An 18,483-nucleotide genomic window follows, 5' to 3' on the forward strand; every position below is an offset into this window, starting at 1 on the left:
AAGGAATTACATGTATATGCTGAAAACTATGCTCTTAAGGTCTATGTCTTTGGTCTGGTCACCAGAAGGAAAGAAAACAGGTTTCTTTGGGCAAGAGATGTTTATCTATATGTCTGATTACATGGAAATTGAGTATTGGTTCACAATGGGCATCCATTTACATTCTGAGAGGGAATTTACAGAAGAAATAAACCAGCAGGAGGAAAAGTCCTGTTTACAAGTGAAGACAATGGATTTTTGAACTAGTATAACTGTAACTATAGGTACAGAGCTACACTCTGAATGTTTTACTGACGGGACAAGCTGAGAGCGTGGCAGAGTGGGATACATCCTATTTTGGCTGAAAAACGCTGGTGGGCATTAGTAGGCTCTAGAATGAGTATTATCAAAGAATCATAGATTATTAAGGTTCGAAGGGACCTCAGGAGATCATCTAGTCCAACCCCTTGCTCAAAACAGGACCAATCTCCAAATGGGCCCCTCAAGGATTGAACTCACAACCCCGGGATGAGCAGGCCAATGCTCAAACCACTGAGCTATCTTTTATATGTAATCCTTTATTTCCAATACTTCCCTCTACTTGTTATTACTTGACTCTTTGCTTGGCATTAAATAAACTTCTTGTTGCTGTTAAAAATGTGTTTAAGGACTGTGTGTTGAGCAGATGGTGATCCTGAGGTGAAACTAGTAAGTTGGTGTGTATTATTCTTTTAGAAGAAGGGTATCTTAATTCTGGAAGCATTCAGTGGAACAGGGGCTGGGCACTCCAGAGGGATATATGGAAGACTTGGGGGTTGGTGTGTACCTATCATTAACCTGTAAAGAAACAGCAGGGCCCGCAGAGCCCTGGAAGGCAGTGTTTGTGTAACCACAGGCTAGTGATATTGGGGAACGGAACCACAGCAAGCATAGACAAGACTTCCTCATGCTAATGGCAGGTGCTGGTGAGAAGCCTCTCAACCCTGGGTGCCACAGAGAAGTGTCAAGTTTTCCTTTATATTTCAAAGCTAGAACTTATGTTTTAACAAGACAACTCATCACTTGTAGCCTTCCACATTGTCTCTGTATGTTAGCAATGCAAAGAATTACCTCTGTCACTTTTCCTTGAGCATCTCGAACTTCATTAAGACCAACAAACTCTTCATATCTATCCCACCAACTTTTGACTGTTGTAGAGATTCTTTTGAGGGAGTTTCTTCCAAAACCTTTCCCTATGTCTGTCATCCGATGAAAAAGTATCATGGCCATTTCCATTGCAGTCTTAGTCTCAGGTCTCTTAGGTACTGGTGAGCAGTAAGTCCTCACTACATGTAAATTCATTCTTTGGCTCCTCGGTATAAACGAATGGCGATATTGCATGCCATACCACACTGAGGATATGGAACCATTACACCTCATGAGATCTAAATATTGAATCCAATCACTGATTAAAACCACTGCAAGGATAAAGAAGCAAAGAAGAGTCACCAAATGAAAAGGACATGAATACATACCTCTCAAATCTAACTTACATAAGGCTGTAAAAAAATGCATATGTGCTTGTTAAAAATCAATAAATTAACACTAATGATGGCTCCACAACCATTACTTACCTAGGCTGCATTAGGATACTTTCAATGGTTTTCATCAAAATGTTTATGTATGGCAGTTCTGCCATATATTCTTGCCTTCCTGCTATTCATAAATATTGCCATGATGCCTCCTGATTACTAATTCACTCAAGGGACCTTGAGCAGTGGACTTCTGCAGAATTGGAAGCAATAGCAACTGCCACAAAGAAGCACAGCACTCAAGCACAGAAGCAATTTACCTATGGATCTGTTTACTATACACTTCCACACTTGAACTTAGCACTATTCCATTCCTGCTACTGATCCTGGGCGGAGGTGGGGGGAAACAGAGGGGAAAAAAGGGAAAGACAAAAAAAAGATCAGTGCAGGGGCGAAAAAGACACCTTCCCCCTTCCCCCAAGAGAAATTAAATACTGGGGTGAGGAAAGACAAATACACAAGGGACAGAGGTAAAACAGTGGGAGTGCCAAATTTAGTATTTAACATAATTTTTCCACACGTAAGTATCCGGAAAACTAAAATCTAGACATGAACCACGAAGATCATCAAAGTAGCTAGTAATGGCTCCACAGAAAGAGTTGCTTTTTGAAATAGGCTAGAAAGATATATACATTGTTCCCCACTCCCCATCCAAAAGTAGATACCCTATTAGTGTGAAATTTCAGTATTAATTTCTATGCCTTTTGAATTTTTGTTTGGCTTCACTTTACAATTTTTAATTGGAAATCTTTTAAATTGGACTTTGGCTGAAATTTATCCATAGCCATTTTAGTTTTCATTGTTGACAGAAATCTTACAAAAACATTGACTTTCCACAGAAAAGCTGGTAGCAAGTGGGTCCCAAGTAGATCTGGTGCAGTGGTAGTTAAATAGGATTTAGGGTTCTTTTTAGCTGACTGATGAGGCTGGGTGTATATAGATAAAACCTTCTCTATCAGAAGCTGCACTTCTGTCCACCACAGGACTGCCTCCTAGTTAAGCATTTTTTTTTAAAACCCTAGGAAATGAATACAAGCTTTTTGCATGGGACTGCTGATAAACTGCCACACAAACACACTTTGTTTCATTAAGTTAGAGTTAGATTTTTTCAAATATATTTCCTCACACCAGTGCAGACACTAACTAGAGGGTCACAAGTTTCATTGCTCGAGTAGGCGGAGCTCTGTGTTCTCCAGCTTAAGTGAAAACAGAGAGCTGGACTGCGGGGAACTGGCTCAAGTGGAGGAAAGGGCTCACCTGTTCATCCACTGTATTGTGATCCAACATAAACACTGAAGGTAGTGAGTTCAATGAATGTAGAAGACACCTTGCTACAGTGTTGACAGCCTGTGGAAAGCTGATCACCTGTTCATTATAACCAAGGCTAAGATTTTGTCACAGTTATTTTTAGTAAGAGTCGTGGACAGGTCACGGGCAATAAACAAAAATTTATGGAGTCCGTGACCTGTCCATGACCTTTACTAAAAATAAGCATACAAGCTGTGTGACAGGAGCACACAGCCCAGCTGCAGACCTCACCACAAGGCAGGGGCAGGGGAGTATAGCCCCAGCTCCAGCTGCTGACAGCCTAAGCTGAAGAAATCACAAAGGTCTGGTAAAGTCACGGAATCCATGTGTGCCATGACCTCCGTGACTAAATCGTAGCCTTAACTATAACCAAACTATTGGCCAAGAATTCTGTACATAGAATTCTGTACACATACTACAGGGTGTACTCTAGCAATCCGCTGTTCTTTAACCAAAGTTAGAGAACATAGTTCAGGAGGCTGTGGACCAGGATTGTACCTGCTTGCAGAGCTGCCTGGCCATGCCTCTGCCAGGAGCAGCAGGGACGGGGAGTCGCCAGAGGTGATCACCCCACCATCTGGCCCCCCAAGCCTCCTTCTATGCCCCAAGCCCCTTCCTGGATCCAAACTCCCTCCCACGCCCTGGCCCAGCAGCCCCTCTCATGCACAAGCCCACCCCAAACCCCTCCCTCTGAGTTAACCAGCATTTTAAATTCACCAGAACCCCTTGTTCCCCCAGCATGCCAGTTAAAAAAACTTTTACTATATTACTGTGTCCCACTGATTATTCTCATTCTACCAAGATGCCTTTATTATCACTACTCTCATTTCACCCATCTTTGTATTTAGACTTCTAGCACTTGTATATAAGCACTAGCACACGTTGCAATATTCAGTTGCTCATCTTCACGCGTTATGTCAAATAGGACTTGTTTAGATTTTACAAAAAACGTGATATAAATTAATATTCAATCCATTTTCACCCTTGAAACCTTAAAAACTACTGTGTCAGAATGAGTCAAAAGACTGGGCTCACCTCAAAAAATAATTCAAAGAAAGGCAATTCTTGATATTTATACAATTTCTAAACTAAGAGATTTACATGTAAATCTCCATGAAATTCATGACAAACTAGTCTGAACTCTTGCATAACGCAGACCATTGAAATTAATCCCATAAGCACTTCCCCCAGTACTCCCTCTGTACCTCCCTCCAATACTCCCTGTACACCCCCCAGCTCACCCCTCCCTCCAATTCTCCGCGCGCGTTCCACCCAACTCCCTGCAACCCCTTATCGGTACCTACCCACACGGCTGCCCCCTTCTGTGCGCGTGCCGCGGTTCCACACCCTTGTCTCTCCTATCTCGGGCATGCGCAGTGCTGACCAGTCTCGGGTGAATTCGGAAGCGGGCCTCTGAACTCGTATGGTGGCCGCATAAAGTCAGACGGAAGCGGTAAGCTGACAGGCTTGTACTTCCGGGGTAGCGTTGTGCTCGTGAGGGTGCTGAGACTTGAGCCGCGCTATGTCGGGCAGAGACGGTAACGGGATCTCTAGAAAGCTAGTGTCTCCTGCTGGCCCCTAGAGTTCTCTTTAATGCGGCTAGAGGCTGAGCCCGTCCCATTTCCCGGATCAGCCCCAGAGGAAACAGACTTGCTTGGCTTTATGTTCCCGCCGTCCCTTCGTGCGTGGCTCTGGGGCGGGCACCGCTCGCGCCCCCGCTTTCCCTTTCGCCCCGTGAGGGCTCCGGGGCGAGCGCCCCTGTACTCTTTTCTCCCTGCCCCGTAAAGGGTCCGGAGGTGGGGGAGGGGCTCTCATGCGAACACCTGGTTCTGCGTCTCACTGTTCCCTTTTCCTTTGGTGTAGGCGGTAAGAAGAAACCTCTGAAGCAACCGAAGAAACAGGCAAAGGACATGGACGAGGTGGGAGTCAGTGCTGAGCTCTTCCCTTCGTGGGTGGGCTGAGGGTCTGGCTACCGGGAGGGGACTTTGCTCACCTTGGAATAGGGTTGGGGGAGCAGTGGCACCTGTAACTGGGTTTTGTGGAGGTAAACTTGACTGATAAAGTGGTTATAGTGAGGCAGTGGTCTGATGCAGGGGTTCTCAACAAAAATTTTGGTGGCCTCAGAGTGCAGCCACCAACTCTTATTGGTAGCCAGTCTGACAAATTTTCCTGAAATGCTTGGGGCAGGGGGTTGGGGTGCAGGAGGAGCTTGGGGTGCCAGATGGGGGTGTGTGCTCATCTCCAGCGGCTCCCTGCAAGCATGAGAATGGTCTGACCCAGTATGGCCTAAGGTCCATCTAGCCCAGTATCTTCTGGCAGTGGCCAATGCCAGGTGCCCCAGAGGGAATGAACAGAACAGGTAATCATCAAGTGATCAATCCCAGCTAATAGCTATTGATGGACTTATTCTCCGTGAATTTATCTAGTTCTTTTTTGAACCCTGTTATACCCTTGGCCTTCACAACATCCTGTGGCAAGGAGTTGTGCATTATGTGGAAAAAAGTTCCTTTTGTTTGTTTTAAACCTACTGCTTATTAATTTTATTTGGTGACCCCTAGCTCATGTGTTATGAGAAGGAGTAAATAACACTTCCCTGTTTACTTTCTCCACACCAGTCATGATTTTATAGACTAATTTCATATCCTCTTAGTCATCTCTTTTCCAAGCTGAAAAGTCCCAGTCTTATTCATCTCTCCTCATATGGCAGACACTCCATACACCTAATCATTTTTGTTGCCCTTCTCTAACTGTTTTCCAATTCCAGTGCATCTTTTTTGAGATGGGACAACCACATCTGCATGCAATATTCAAGATGTGAGTGTACCATGGATTTACATAGAGGCAATATGATATTTTCTGTCTTATCTGTCCCTTTCTTAATGATGCCCAACATTCTGTTTGCTTTTTTGACTCCAGCTGCCGATTGAATAGATGTGTTCAGAGAACTATCCACAATGACTCCAAGATCTCTTTCTTGAATGGTAACAGCTAATTTAGACATCATCATTTTATATGTATAGTTGGGATGATGTTTTCCAATGTGCATTACTTTTCATTTATCAACATTGAATTTCATCTGCCATTTTGTTACCCAGTCACCCAGTTCTGAGAGGTCCTTCTGTAGCTCTTCACAGTCTGCCTGGGACTTAACTGTCTTGAGTAGTTTTTGTATCATCTGCATATTCTGCCATGTCACTGTTTACCCCTTTTTCCAGATGATTTATGAATGTATTGACTAGGACTGGTCGCAGTACAGACCACTGAGGGGCACCACTATTTACCTCTCTCCATTCTGAAAATTGCTACCCTTTGTTTCCTATCTTTTAACCAGATACCAGTCCGTGAGAGGACCTTCCCTCTTATCCCATGACAGCTTACTTTGCATAAGAGTCTTTGTTGAGGGGCCTTGTCACAAGGCTTTCTGACAATCTAAGTATACTATATCCAGTGGATCCCCCTTGTCCACATGCTTGTTGACCCCCTCAAAGAATTCTAGTAGATTGGTGAAGAAAGATTTCCGTTTACAAAACCCATGTTGACTCTTCCCCAACAAACCATGTTCATCTATGTGTCTGACAATTTTGTTCTTTACTATAGTTTCAACCAGTTTGCCCGGTACTGAAGTCAGGCTTGTTGGCCTGTAATTGCTGGGATCACCTCTGGAGCTCTTTTTTTAAAAATGACGTCACTTAGCTATCCTCCAGTCATTTGGTACAGAAGCTGATTTAAATGATAACTACTAAACTGTAGTTTGTAACCTCTGTTATTTCTCATTTGAGTTCCTTCAGAACTCTTGAATGAATACCATCTGGTCCTGGTGACGTATTACTGTTTAGTTCATCAGCTTGTTCTAAAACCACCTCTGACACCTCAGTCTCAGACAGTTCCTTAGATTTGTCACCTAAAAAGAATGGCTCAGGTTTGGGAATCTCCCTCACGTTCTCAGCCGTGAAGACCGATGCAAAGAATTCATTTAATTACTCTGCAATGGCCATATTGTCCTTGAGTACTCCTTTAGCTTCTCAATCATCCAGTGGCCCTACTGGTTGTTTAGCAGGATTCCTTCTTCTGTTGTACTTAGCAAACTTTTTTTTTTAAATTACTTTTTGAGTCTTTGGCTAGCTGTTCTTCAATTTTTTTGGCCTTCTTAATTATATTTTTACACTTCATTTGCCAGGTTTTATACTCCTTTCTATTTTCCTCACTAGGATTTAACTTCCACTTTTTAAACGATGCTTTTTTGTGTGTCACTTCTTCTTCTACTTTTTTTGTTTTGCCATGGTGGCACTGTTTTGGTTCTCTTACAATGTTTTTTAATTTGGGGTATATATTTAAGCTGAGCCTCTATTATGGCGTCTTTAAAAAGTTTTCATGCAGCTTATAGAGATTTCACTTTTGGTGCTGTACCTTTTAATTTCTGTTTAACTGACTCCTCATTTTTGTGTAGTCCCCCTTTCTGAAATTAAATGCTGCAGTGTTGTGGTGTTGTCCCCGCCACAGGGATGTTAAATCTAATTATATTATGGTCACTATTACAAATCGATCTTGCTATATTCACCTCTTCGACCAGTTCCTGTCCTCCATTTAGGACTAAATCAAGAATTGCCTCTCCTTCTGTGGGTTCCAGGACTAGCTTCTCCAAGAAGCAGTCATTAGTGGTGTCTAGAAATTTTATCTCTGCATCCCATCCTGAGTTGATGTGCACCTAGTCAATATGGAAACAGTTGGAAATCCCCCATTATTATCAAGTTTTGTGGGGGGTTTTTTAGCCTCTCTAATCTCCCTGAGCATTTCAGTCACTATCACCATGGTGGTCGGTAATATAGCCTTACTACTCTATTCTTATTATTAGAACATTGCATTACTATCCATAGAGATTCTGTGGTACAGTTTGGTTCATTTAAGATTTTTACTTCATTTGATTCTACGCTTTTTTCCCATATAGTGCCACTCCCCCACCAGCACAACCTGTTCTTCTGTTCTGCTATATTTTGTCCCCTGATATTACTTCGTCCCATTGATTATTCTCATTTCACCAAGTTTCTGTGATGCCAATTATATCAATATCCTCATTTAATATGAGGCACTCTAGTTCACCCATCTTATACAAATACTAGAAGAATAAATAATATTAGCACTTTAATAACTTGTCACTTTTTAGCTGTCTGCCATTACATGATGTAATTGAATGGGACTTGCTTTCATTTGACTGTTTTATCAGATCCTACCTGTATTTTATCATCTTCCACCCTCTCCTCCTTACTAGGACATAGAGAATCTCCATTAATAGATCCTCCCCTAAGGGATGTCTCTGTCCGAACCACATGCTCCTCAGCACCTGTTAGCTTTCCCACAGCCCTTAGTTTAAAAACTTCTCTCTCTGACCTCCTTTAGTTTTAAGTGCCAGCAATCTGGTTCCATTTTGGTTTAGGTGGAGCCCATCTTTCCTGTATAGGCTCCCTCTTTCCCAAAAGTTTCCCCTGTTCCTAATCTAAGCTCCTCCTCCCTACACCATCGTCTCATCCACGGCTTGAGACCCTGCAGTTCTGCTTGTCTAACTGACCCTGTGCGGTGGAACTGGAAGCATTTCAGAGAATGCTACCATGGAGGTTCTGGACTTCAGTCTCTTACCTAGCAGTCTAAATTTGGCTTTCAGAACCTCTGTCCTATCCTTCCCTATGTCTCTGGTACCTACATGTACCACAACCGCTGTCTCCTCCCCTGCACTAGACATAGGTCCTTCTAGATGTCTCGAGAAATCTGCAACCTTTGCACAGGTAGGCAAGTCACTATGCGGTTCTCCCAGTCATCACAAACCCAGCTATCTATGTTTCTAATGATCGAATCCCCCATAACTATTGCTTGTCTCTTCCTAATAACTGAAGTTTCCTCCCCTGGAGAGGTATCCTCAGTACTAGAGGATACCACATCATCATCTGGGTCCCAACTATGGGATTATTTCCCTCTGCTCCAGTTGGATGTTCTCCTTCCCTGAGACTTTCATCCTCCTCAGCAGCACAGAGGCTGTCAGACCAAGCGTGGGACTGATCTACTGTGTCCCAGAAAGTCTCAACGATGCACCTCTGTCTCCATTAGCTCCTCCAGTTCAGCCCCTCTAGTCTCCAAAGCCCGTACATGGTTTCTGAGGGCCAGGAGCTTAGCTTTAGGAAAAACAAATATGCACTGTGACAGATTCCCCCTGGGGTGTCACCGAGCCCTCTGACCCACTAGCCTTGACTCCTTCTTACACTGTGCTTCTGACAAGCTGCAGACATGCTCTCGGTCTTACACTTCCACCAACATACACACAGTTAGGGACATACTGACTCAGCTGCAGTTACATGCAGGTTCTCTGACCAGCCACTGCATGTGAATCAACAATAGAGAGGCTACAGCCAAAATATCTGCCAGCTTCCCAGCCTACGACCCCAGAGCTGTACTGTCCTGCCATGGTCCAAACCCCAATCATTATGAATTTATTATCCAGTTCACCTCCCCCTAATTGTGGAGAGGACTGTGCAACAGTTTTTGCCCCTTGAGCTATGATTTCCCATGAATTTCACTCAACCTCACTAGTTTAGATAAAACAAAAATAAGTTAAAGTTTAAGTGATTATAAGGGATAGCGAACAGAGCAAAGCAGATTACCTAGCAAATAAAAAAAACCACTAAGCTTAATATACTAGATTGGATATGAATTAGCAGATTCTCACCCTAACTGATGGTACAGGCAGACTTAGATTCTTAAGGCACAAGCTGCATTAGTTTTACAGCTTGGGTTTCTCAGATCTACATATACAGCAGTGGTCTCTAACCTTTTTATACCCAAGTTTACTTTTTGAGTTTAAGGGCAACCCAGGATCTATGCCACCCATACCCAAAGCCCCACCTTACTCACTCTATTCCCCCCCTCTTGCTGTCTCCTCCCCTCACTGGGCTGTGATAGGGGCTTGGAATGGGTTGCGGGCCCTGGGTTGGAGCTGAGGGGTTTGCAATGTGGGAGGGGGCTCTGGACTGAGCCTGGGGCAGGGGGTTGGGGTGCAAGAGGGAGTTTGGGTGCAGGAGAGGCCTCTGGGCTATGACAGAGTATTGGGGTGCAGGAGGCAGTATGGGATGCTGGCTCTGTGAGGGGGGTCAGCGCTGGGGCAGAGTGTTTGAGGTGCAGAACGGGGGTGGGGGTGCTGACTCAGAGTGAGGAGGGGGTTTGGGGTGTGGCCTCCTGCCAGGCAGCACTTACCTCCGGCAGCTCCCGGTCAGTGGTCCAGCGTGGCTGCTGCTAAGGCAGGCTCCCTTCCTACCCCAGTCCCACGCTGCTTCCAGAAGGGGCCAACGCACCCCTGTGGCCCTGGCGCAGAGGATGGGGGGCGCATGTGGCTCTGTGCACTGCCCCTCTCTGCAGGTACCACCCCTGCAGCTCCCATTGGCCACAGCTCCCCATTCCCAGCCAATGGGAGCTGCAGGAGCAGTGCTTGCAGGCAGGAGCAGTGCATGGAGGGAGACCCCTGTCCTCGGGGCTGCGCTGGCCACTTCAGGGAGCAGTGTGAGGTTGGGGCAGGCAGCGATCCTGTCTTAGCGGCAACCCTAAGAGATCACAGTCAACAGGGAGATTCTCTAGGATTGACCGGTTGTTGACCACTGATGTATGGGCTAGAAATCCTGTTAGCCTGAGTCCAGCACTTTCCCCAGTTCAGTCTTTGTTCCGCAGGTATTTCCAGGAGTCATCTTGTGTGAGGAGTGAACAACAAGAGATGATGTCAGTCCCTACCTTATATAGCATTAGCATACGAGGAACCCTTTGTTTCAAAACTTGGTTCCCAGACTGGTTTGTGGAAAAAATACTGGCATCCCAAGATGGAATCCAGAGACATGTGGTCTGGTCACATGCTTTTGCAGTGTTATAGCAGCCATTGCTTCCAGGCTGGCCAAAACTTTCACAGGAAGATTAAGTTCTACCTGGATCCATTGGCTCTGCTGATGGCTCATCAGCAAAACTGTTTGGCTTTTCTTCATTTTTGTACCAGAAAGGCTAGCTTGTGGGCGTCACCCAGAGTAAGGATGATTGGAAATACAGATACATAGTCAATCACCCCGAGCTCCCTTCCGTGGCTTCTCACCCCCCTGCTTGCCTCTTGACCATGGCATCAGGTAAGGCTGGCACTGCTGAAGCCCAGAGCTGAAGCCCTATGGCTGGAGCAGGGATGGGTGAAGCCAGAGTCCTGAAGCTGGGAGGGCGGGGCCTGAAGCTTAGAGCCAGCCACCAAAGCCCCAAGGCTGATGGGAGAAGAGGGGGGTTAAGTTTGCCCCTGCAGCCCTTCAGTGCTGCAGGGAGTGGCCACTACTTTGCCCCCTCCCCCATCTCTGCTCAGGAGGGTGTTGTGGCCACACGCAGCCACAGTGGCCGCATTTGAGAAACACTGGCTAATGGAATGTGCTGAGACTCTGCATAGAGCCATTAAGCAGCTGCCTCTGTTGTAAATCACAGACTCACTAACTTTTTGGTCTGCGACGTCGCCTGCTTGTAGCATCTTGTAGACAAGCTTTAGAAGGGCTTGCCTACATTTAGAGCACTGCAGGAGCTGTGCTGCTGTAGCACTTAGCGAAGACGCTACAGCGAATGAAGAAGCTTTCCCATTGGCACAGGTACTCCACCTTTCCAAGAGGCGGTAGTGCTGTCTACACTAGCGGTTAGGTTGATATAACTACGTTTCTTCAGACTGTAGAAAATCCACAATCCTGAGCAACGTAGTTTTACTGACATAAGTTTGTAGTGTAGACCAAGCCTTAGTTGTGGACGGTGGTCTCTCCCTACTCTAATCCAGATTTGCAGCAGAATTTTCATTGGTATGAATAGCATTTTATGGCATTTAATGGTTCGCTTCTGGGCTTAAAATCTGTTTATCTATAGGTAGATATGTGGAAGGAGAGCTTTTCCTGCTGACATAGCTTTTGCCATTCGTGGAGGTGGTTTTACTATGCTGACGAGAGCTCTTCCGTTGTCACAGAGCAGGGGTTCTCAAACTGGGGGCTGGGACCCCGCAGGGGGTTGCGAGGTTATTACTTTGGGGGGTCACAAACTGTCAACCTTCACCTCAAACCCTGCTTTGCCTCCAGCATTTATAATGGTGTTAAATATATTTAAGTGTGTTTAATTTATAAGGGAAGTCGCACGCAGAGGCTTGCTGTGTGACAGGGGTCATCAGTAAAAAAGTTTGAGAGCCACTGTCATAGAGCTTCTTCACCAGATGCACTGCAGTGGTGCAGCTGTACGTATAGACATGACCTGTGCCACTGGGTTGGTGGTATTCCGCAAATTTGAATTCCAGCACTTAACAGTGAACACACGTGGAGTGAATGCAGATAAGTGTAGCTCTGTTGAATGGTGGAATGATCAGTTGGAGCATCTTGGCAGAGTTGTTGCTATGATGTGAAGAGAAGTACATGTGCATCTTGCGGGATCAGGTTTGTCTCCTCTCAGTGCTGAGTTGTATAGATTGCATCAATAGAGATGCCCAGGAGTCATCTTGTCATGGAGATTGTTTTAAAGAGCGTAATCATTTTAAAATACAAAATGCATCACTAGCGTGTTTTGTCACCCACCATTCTACTAATATATTGCATCCCTTCTCAGGTTGGATTGTTTTAAATCAAACCAGTACAAGTCACTGACTTTGATAGTTTATATCAGCAAGCAGGAATTCTTGATTTAAATAATTTATTTTAATTTTGTTTTGGTTATTTTCCTAAAGGGAAAAAGTTGATTCTCATTGGTTGGTAACCATTACAGGATTTTAATTTGTAACTAAGTATTGCTTTTATGCTAAACTTGGTGGTGCTTGCTAACAAGGAGGATACACTATTGATGCAGACTTATTTAAGCAATTACATAGCTTAATATGCATTTATTTAGATTCTTAAGTTTTACATTTTTATTATACTAGGAAATCATAAATGATGCATTTCTCATTTACTTGATTATTAATTTTGTGCTCATGAGTTGTGTCCAGCTGCATTTGGATGGAAATTAGAATTATTTTAAAATGCATAAAAACAGCATTTTAAAAATGCATTTATATTAAATCAAACTACCTTAAATGTGCTGGCTGCATACTTTTTTCTTAGGTTTAACACAACATGCATTTGCATTTAAAACTGATTGTTTAAAAAAAAAAAAAGGGAAGTAGTAACTGTTTCTGGCCTTCATTTCCTTCCAGATTTTAGAATTAGTAGATCTCATCCTTTCACATCTGTTTTTTTCATTCGTAGACTGCAAGAGAAAAACAAGCTTTCCAGCTCTTTCAGCTCCCAATCAGTTCAACAATTAGTTAATTAAAAGTTAAGAAACCGAACTAGTTGAATAAATGAAAAGAAGAAAATATTCTCTTTACACCTGCAGAAGAGACTAGTGCTGTCAGAAGTTTTGTTTAGCACATCAACAGACTCTGATTCCAGGTGCTTAATCAGTGACTTCTACCAGTTCAGTAGTTTGATATTCTTCAACATTTAAGCAGCAGACATATACTGTTCAATAATTTCTATTTAATGTAAAAGATTCCAATAGACTGTAGTATATTTAGCCCTTAATGTATGTTGTCATAACTTCAGATTTAAATTTAAAATGGTTTTATTTAAAAAAGGACAAGTAATTTATTTTCACTTAAAAATAACTTTTTTTTTTTTTTTTTTTAGTTAAATTGAATTTTTTAAGCCAACCTGTAACAGTGTTCCTTAGCTCCTCTAAGGATGAAGTGCAGCTGTGTGTGGTGTTGGCATGTTGGGGTATTGCTCAAAAAGGGCAGGGTTAAGGTTACATTGAGAGTCTGGTATGTATTTAACTTATTTCCTGGTTTCCAGAGGTTAAAGTTTAGCTACTCTCCATATTCTGGTAGGGCTCATGGCAGCACTGGGCAACCTTAATTTTATTACTTTTGGGGGCATTTAATATTATATGAAAGCGCATATCAAGGGTCCTGATCCAGTTCTGTTCAATATCTTCATCAATGATTTAGATAATGGCAGAGAGTGTACGCTTCTGAAGTTTGTGGAGGATACCAAGCTGGGAGGGGTTGCAAGTGCTTTGGAGGATAGGATAAAATTCAAACTGATCTGGAGAAATGGTCAGAAGTTAATAGGATGAAATTCAATAAGGACAAATGCAAATACTCCATTTAGAAAGGAATAATCAATTGCACACATACAAAATGAGAAATGACTGCATAGGAAGGAGTACTACAGAAAGGGATCTAAAGTCATAATGGATTCCGAGCTAAATATGAATCATCAGCATAACACTGTTGCAAAAAAGTGAACATAATTCTGGGATGTATTAGCAGGAGTATTGTAAGCAAGACACAATAAGTAATTCTTCTACTGCACTCTGCACTGATTAGGCCTCAACTGGAATACTGTGTCCAATAAAAGCCCAGAGGAGAGCAATAAAAATGATTAAAGGTCTAGAAAACATGACGACATGAGGGAAAATTGGGGGGGAAAAAATTGGGGTTCAGTATGGAGAAGAGGAGACTGGCGGGGTGGGGGGACACACGCATAACAATTTTCAAATATATAAGAGGGTGTTACAAGGAGGAGGGAGAAGAATTATTTTTAACCTCTGAGGATAGGACAAGAAGCAGTGGACTTAAATTGCAGCAAAGGAGGTTTAGGCTGGACATTAGGAAAAACCTCCTAACTGTCAGGGTGGTTAACTACTGGAACAAATTGCCTAGGGCAGGGTTTCTCAAGTTTCATTGTACCCCCTTCTGACAACAAAAATTACTACAAGACCCCAGAGAGAGGGACTGGAGCCTGAGCCTCCCACCGCGGGGGATTCCGAAGCTTGAGGACTTCGTGGGGCTTGGATTTTGGCTTCAGCCCCAGGCCCCAGCAAGTTTAACAATAGCCCTGGCAACCCTATTAAAATATGATGGTGACCCACTTTGGGGTCCCGACCCACAGTTAGAGAACCACTGGCCTAGGGAGGTTGTGGAATCTCTGTCACTGGAGGTTTTTAACAGGTTAGACAAACACCTGTCAGGAATGGTCTAGTTACTACTTAGTCCTGCCTTGAGTGACGAGAATGCACTAGATCAGTGGTTTGCAAACTAGGGCCGCCGCTTGTTCAGGGAAGGCCCCTGGCAGGCTGGGCCTGTTTGTTTACCTGCCGTGTCCACAGGTTCGGCCGATTGCAGCTCCCATTGGCCGCAGTTAGTCGCTCCGGACCAACAGAGGCTGCAGGAAGAGCCGCCAGCACGTCCCTCGGCCTGCACCACTTCCTACAGCCCCCATTGGTCTGGAGCGGCAAACTGCAGCCAGTGGGAGCTGCAATCAGCTGAACCTGCAGACGTGGCAGGTAAACAAACCGGCCCAGCCTGCCAGGGTCTTTCCCTGAACAAGCGGTGGCGGCCTTAGTTTGAGAACCACTGGACTAGAAGACCTATTGAAGTCCACTCCAGTCTTACATTTCTATGATTCTGTTGCTATCTCTTTAGTTTAGAAGAGATTTATAATTTTGGGGGTCTTTGTTTTCTGGAATTTTACGATTTCCAGTTGCTTACCTTCAGTTTACTGTTTTTCACAAAACCCTTGTCAGTTCATTGCAGTGGTCGGAGGGAAGATGCTAACAAATGTTGACTTTTCTTCAGGAAGATTTGGCCTTCAAGCAAAAACAGAAGGAAGAGCAGAAGAAACTTGAGGAGCTGAAGACCAAAGCTTCTGGGAAAGGCCCCCTTAGTAAGTGGCCCAGTCAATAACTGGCTTTCCTTAAGGATAGGAAAAGTTAAGGAGTTATCTTTGTTTGTTGCTACACTGACGTAACAAGGACTATACTTTAGGTTATTTTCAGGGCTGTCAAGCAATTAATCGCACTGTTAAACAATATAAAAATACCATTTATTTAAATATTTTTGGGGGTTTCTGTATTTTCAAATCTAGGATCAGGGCTGGGGACTGGGGGCTCCAGCCTCCCCCCTCCCCGCCCCCCATGGGGGTTTGTGGCACAGGGCTCCAGTCCCCCCCATCACCCAGGAAGCTGTGGGTTGGGGCTGCTTCAGCCCCCCTGCCGCCAATGTCTTCCACCCTGCCCCAAGTATGCAGTTAACATGTTAAAAAAGTTAATGCATTAATTTTGCTTTCAGTTAATTAATTGCAGTTAACGCCGGTGCTTGACAGCCTTAGTTATTTTACATTCCAAAGTGAGCTGCTTTTAATTGCATATTACTCAAGTTATTAAACACACACAAGAATATATGAGCAATAAATGGAGACCAGAATGATTCAGTTAAGATTTATTTCTTCATCTGTTGATGTTGTTTGAGCACCAGTCTTGAGTGATTTACAATATTCATATAACTAAACTTATTATAATGAAGTAGCTCAATAGATTCATTGGTCTGCCTGGACAGACAAAAACTAGTCCATTCTAATAACTGTGCCCGTTGACAATCCCATTACTACTTCATCTCACCAACACTGTTTTATTATAAAAATAAAATTCTATCTTAAATGTGCAGGATGCATAAGAAAAAGTTCATCAAACATGTTTTGAATTTAAAACTGTTTAATGTAACAGTTTTGCTATAGTTAGTGAATTTAACTGATTGTTTCTGGTCACCATGTTCTTCAAGATTTTGAAACTACGAGGTCTCATCCTCTCACACTGTGTCATTACTCACAGATTGGAAGAGTGAAACAAGCTTTCCAGTTTTTTCAGCTCCCAGTTTCTTAACTTTGAATGAACTAATTGTTGAATTAAACTGAATGAATGAATTGAGATAAAATTATTCTCCTTGTATCTGCAGAAAGTGGCTACTGCTGTGAAAAGCTAATTTAGCACTTCAGCCAACTCTGGTTCTGTGTACTTAACCATTGACTTCTAGTAGTTTATTGGTTTGACTTTCTTTAATACTTGGGTAGCAAACGTGTCCTGCTTTTTTATGTAATGTACATGATTCTAATGGCCTATGTTTAGGCCTAAATGTACTGTAATCTATGATAATTGCAAATTTAATTTTAAATGTTTATTTTTTAAAAGTATTTATATACAAAAAAAGATTTTGTTGACCTTTTTCAAAATTTTTTTAAAAAAATTCACTGTCTCTTCTCCCTACCTTCTGTTGTCTGTCTGCCCTACATAGTCCCTGTCCTGAAGATCTTATCTCTCATGTTTCTACATTACTTAGTCTTAGCACATGTGCAACATGCCTCAGGTGGCACATTACCAGGATTCATCACCGAATTTGGTCTGCTGGTTGGATTGTTAGCTTCCTTGGTCCCAGCCAGGTACTGACAGGAAGTGCAACATGAATGCTGATCCATGTACTACTGCCCCGCCCCCTCTCTAGTTCTTAGTACAACAAGGCCTTGATTCTGATTGGGGCCTCTAGTTGCTATTGGAAGGTTGCTGTTGTCTGTATTCTTACAGCCTTAAATACACTTTGATTAGGTGGGATGAGAAGACACTCATGCTGTACTCACATGAGCATTTGCTCTTCTGCCAAAAGATTTCTCAAGACTAATTAGGGCCCTTGACAAGAGAGTGGAGCCATTGATGGGGGTTCATTTGTTCTGAGAATTGATCAGCAAACTTTCTGAACTTCTGTTAATCTGTGGGGTTTTCCTCCCCGGACATGGTGTGGGAGGAGGAGAGGAGAAAAATGTTATTGAAAAAGCTAATGGCAAAGCCTTTCAAGTATATTTTCAGACTTAGTGGGACAAATTTTGCTGTTACAACCATGTGACCGCACAGTGGTTACCAGGGCCAGAGAGATGAATGAACAGATTTTCAGTGTTGTTAGCACTGATTTGTGTGATGTACATCATCTTCTGTAAAAGAGGACAAAGTAGAGGATTTTCTTGAATGGATGCAAGAGGTCTCTGGATACATCATCCTGTTGACAAAAATAGGTGCATAATGTAATGCAAAATAAAGCATGTGTTGATGAGGAAGTTGAGAAAGTAGTAAAATAAATTATGCAAAAAACATTAACTCAAAGTCATGTGGAATATAATACAAACAATGTGGCTGAGGTGAAGATTCTTAGATGGGGGATTGAGTGGAGGTAGTAATAAAGGAAGTTGTAGAAGAAATTGGCATGTGGGACTAAACCTCTGTATAGGCTTCAGATGTCTGTATTATGGCTTTCTTTCTTTTGGCAGCTGGTGGTGGCATCAAGAAGTCTGGGAAAAAGTAGTTACATGCGGTAGAAGAAGCAGTCTGCTCCCATTGGTTGCTTGTTTATGCAATGGATCTGTAGAGTCATGTAGTCAAGAAAATTCACTGTCATTTCAGCACCTTGTACATTTTGCTCAGTCAAAATAAATTGTTTTGTTAAGATGTGGTGTCTCTCTCTGTGTTGCCCTATAGTCTGACTTTCAAAATGCATTACTGAATTGAACTTCATAGAAGACTGCAGTTGAAGACCACTTGAAATTATAGTTGGCCCATACTGTAGTGGTGTTTAGGTCCAAGAACAAACTTATTCAGCTTCTGCACTGCTGATCTCTGTATGCAATTCAGTGTCTGATTTATACAACTCTACAGTGCTTGAGTCCTGGATAGCAGAGAGACTGCCTCCTATATACTGCTGTGACTGAGATGCTTGGGGTTAGGGGTTGAGGGAGAGGGTTGGGGT

General features: G+C 43.3%; 2 protein-coding genes across 4 annotated transcripts in view; one reads left to right on the forward strand and one right to left on the reverse strand.

The window, feature by feature from the left end:
• The window catches only part of CCDC51 (coiled-coil domain containing 51), a 27,980-nt gene extending 23,670 nt beyond the window's left edge, over positions 1–4,310 (reverse strand). For both annotated transcript variants that reach the window (XM_032777733.2, XM_032777727.2), the window contains exons 1-2: positions 4,163–4,310; positions 1,090–1,436 (exon numbers count right to left, since the gene is read on the reverse strand). In XM_032777733.2, coding sequence (XP_032633624.1) covers positions 1,090–1,436; positions 4,163–4,229 — 414 coding nt within the window. In that variant the 5' untranslated portion in view covers positions 4,230–4,310. The remainder of the gene's footprint in view (positions 1–1,089; positions 1,437–4,162) is intronic.
• On the forward strand, positions 4,310–18,183 carry LOC116823319 (uncharacterized). Of its 2 annotated transcripts, none has more exons than XM_075073361.1 (5): positions 4,310–4,396; positions 4,722–4,777; positions 15,496–15,583; positions 17,038–17,131; positions 18,008–18,183. In XM_075073361.1, the coding sequence occupies exons 1-5, from the start codon at positions 4,381–4,383 to the stop codon at positions 18,168–18,170; spliced, it is 417 nt and encodes a 138-aa protein (XP_074929462.1). In that variant the 5' UTR covers positions 4,310–4,380; the 3' UTR covers positions 18,171–18,183. The 2 variants fall into 2 exon arrangements, with proteins under 2 accessions (XP_074929462.1, XP_074929461.1); XM_075073360.1 differs by lacking the exon at positions 4,310–4,396 and adding an exon at positions 4,435–4,554.
• The last annotated feature ends 300 nt before the right edge of the window (positions 18,184–18,483 follow it).

The sequence above is a fragment of the Chelonoidis abingdonii genome, chromosome 17 (assembly GCF_003597395.2).
Source record: "Chelonoidis abingdonii isolate Lonesome George chromosome 17, CheloAbing_2.0, whole genome shotgun sequence".
In the NCBI taxonomy this organism is placed as follows: domain Eukaryota; kingdom Metazoa; phylum Chordata; order Testudines; family Testudinidae; genus Chelonoidis; species Chelonoidis abingdonii.